Source organism: Seriola lalandi, unplaced genomic scaffold, assembly GCF_002814215.2.
Source record: "Seriola lalandi dorsalis isolate HSWRI2012SDOR001 ecotype SW California unplaced genomic scaffold, Sedor1 jcf7180001973938, whole genome shotgun sequence".
NCBI lineage: Eukaryota > Metazoa > Chordata > Actinopteri > Carangiformes > Carangidae > Seriola > Seriola lalandi.
Window position 1 is genome coordinate 1 of NW_019444604.1, and position 2,603 is coordinate 2,603.

Below are 2,603 nucleotides of genomic sequence, written 5' to 3' on the forward strand. Positions count from 1 at the left end.
CACACACACACACACACACACACACACACACACACAGGGAGTAAGAGTAACAAATCAGTCAGCTGAATACAAGTGTGTGCACACACGCCAATAGCAGATAAACCGTACACCACAGCAGAAAATAACTCTTGTAAAAAGGTTCCTCAGACTAATTGTTGGATCTGATGCATTTCCATTATTTTGCATCTAATGTGTGAAATATACACACAACTGCTTTGTTTAGAGAAAATAGCTAAGTGTGCCATTGCCTTTTTTTCCCTTACGTGATTTCTCTTTTTCCCTGCTGTATTTTGTGAAATTCCTGGATAAAATCAAATCATGGCCTTGTAAAACCTTTGTTAGCTACAGTAGACTAAGTCCTCTCTTTGGGTCACAGGAGAACCTTTATGAATGACTTAAAATGCATGTTGTATTTTTGTGACCCAGTATTTAATTTTTTTGAATTCAAATCCTTTCACAACTTTCACAAGAGTCCACTGTGGCTTAACGTGATATAAATCACAAGTCAACCGTGGCTCTGTCAGTTTATCACTCAGAAGAAACTCACCGAGTTCTTAAGGTCCAGATATCTGGTATTACGAGTTACAGGCATTCCAGATAAGAAGGCTAAAATGTCATTGTTGGCCTTAGGATGAGAAAACGAAAGGAAGAAAGAAAGGTTATTTTCATTACAGCACATGCATACACAAGTACAAAAATACAGACATTAATATATCTTATTATTTCATATTTTATAGACAGTGATACCTGGTCCAGGATAGCTGATCTCTTAGATCTCTGTCTCTGGCGGAGAAGTACCAGGCCAGCAATAATATCACTAGGCACAATGTCCAGGTCTCTGAAGAACTCTGCAAAAAGGCTGGCCACTTCTGAATACGCATCCTGGACATGAAAGCAGCAGATATCAGGACAAGTTGAAAAAGCAGAGTATTAAAAAGAGGACCGAACTACAGAAAGTTTGCCTAACCCTCTGTTTGTTGTGCTCTGTTCAACTGAATAGTGCTTCTAGATAGAAACATAGATCGACACTTTATTTATCCCCTAGGGGAAATTCGTGAGCAAAAGTTCATAGCAAATGTAAAAGTGTATATTTCTCCCCACCCCATTAGCAATTCTGAAGGTTTATAAATGAGGTAACATAGATTTAGCACAAAGGTGAGGCAACTTTGGCTTTACAAATCCACAAGCAATACCTTTTGCCTAACAGATGTTTCTTGTGGATTACTGCATTTACACATCACCATACCTCCATGCACGGCTGCACTGATCCACAAATTACAAATACCTGGATGTTTAACTTTTTGAGGTACCGTGGCTTTATATGCCCATTGGAGTTATACAGACTCACTGAGGACACAGTAATAGTTTGAATTTGAATCAGATAATACACTGGATTCTTGACTGAAAGCTGACTTCCATTCTGCAGTCTAGTCTAGTGAATGGAAGTTACAAGACTGTTTATGACTTTAGTCGTGGCAAACATTTTTGCGGACTGCTTGTAAATTGATTTAACCTGAAATTAAATCATTTTACAGTCATTTTTTGTGCGGAATACTTAATGTCACTGGTAAGTAGATAAGAATAAGCGCCTCTATGTCAGTTTTCATTAATCCTGACAGGGCTTAATGGCATATTTCTGGATTCATTCTGGTTTCAATCCATTTTCCTTCAACCACAGAGGGGAAATGAGTGAGTGTGTGTTGTGACTCACTGATTGTGTATCTTGAGCTCTTGTGCAGCACATGAAGAACTTAAGTCTCCTGCTCCAGCTGCTGGCTTGGCCTTCCTCCAGCCTGTGTCTAATGTAGAGAAAAAGGCAACAAATACTCTCATACATGCCTGGATGTTGTGTTTTAGTTGAATTTTGTGTCAAGACAAAATAAGAGACAGAAATGGCAGAAATGGAAACTCTAAGGGCCTGTTAGTACCTGAGTGTGTATGTTGTGAGGTTGCGCTGACGACGACGGGTGGCTTTCAGTTTGACAAAAGTCCGACCCGTAGGATCAAAGGTGCACATGAGGGTAATGCAGACGCTGAATATCACAAGCCAGTTGCATGCAACAATTCCTGAAAAGGACATTAAAACATTATTCACATTCAAGAATAACAAACACCTTTTAATTTAAAGTGTCTTTTTCCATTCCCCTTCATACCCTCTTTCACTCACCTAAAGCCAGGTTTTTGGCTGTGACATCAGAGCACGGCTGGTAGTACTGGACAAGCCAGGCTATTCCCACCACGGCATATACTAGCTCGACCAACAGGATAGCTTGAGAGAGAAAGAGGGAGAAGGAGTGAGGAGAATAACGATCACTATCTGCCCAATCAATATAAACTATGTTCAAATTGCAACTTGAAACACAACTAATCCTCAAAACCACCTCCTTCAATGCTAACAGGCAACAAGAGGCAATCGTGTGCAAAAGAGCCTGTTATATGAAAGAAAAAAAAAAAGTGTGTGCAGCTGCTTGTCTTACCTAGCCGGATATAGAGAACATACTGCACAGCTTCCCTGGGCTGTGTGTACAAAATGCTGCCTCTCATGCTCAACCACATGATGGCACTCTCACAGATAAGGCAGCTGACCAGGATGCCCAGGTATC

The 2,603-nt window shown here is 40.3% G+C and overlaps 1 protein-coding gene across 1 annotated transcript; it reads right to left on the minus strand.

The window, feature by feature from the left end:
- Nucleotides 1-547: 547 nt before the first annotated feature.
- LOC111653152 (diacylglycerol lipase-alpha-like) lies at nt 548-2,596 on the minus strand (the record flags this gene model as incomplete). Its single annotated transcript, XM_023403632.2, has 6 exons — nt 2,478-2,596; nt 2,168-2,269; nt 1,929-2,067; nt 1,712-1,799; nt 748-882; nt 548-625 (listed from the first exon to the last, which is right to left on the minus strand). Coding segments are annotated over exons 1-6 (621 nt in total), but the record flags the coding sequence as incomplete, so codon positions are not given.
- Nucleotides 2,597-2,603: the final 7 nt, after the last annotated feature.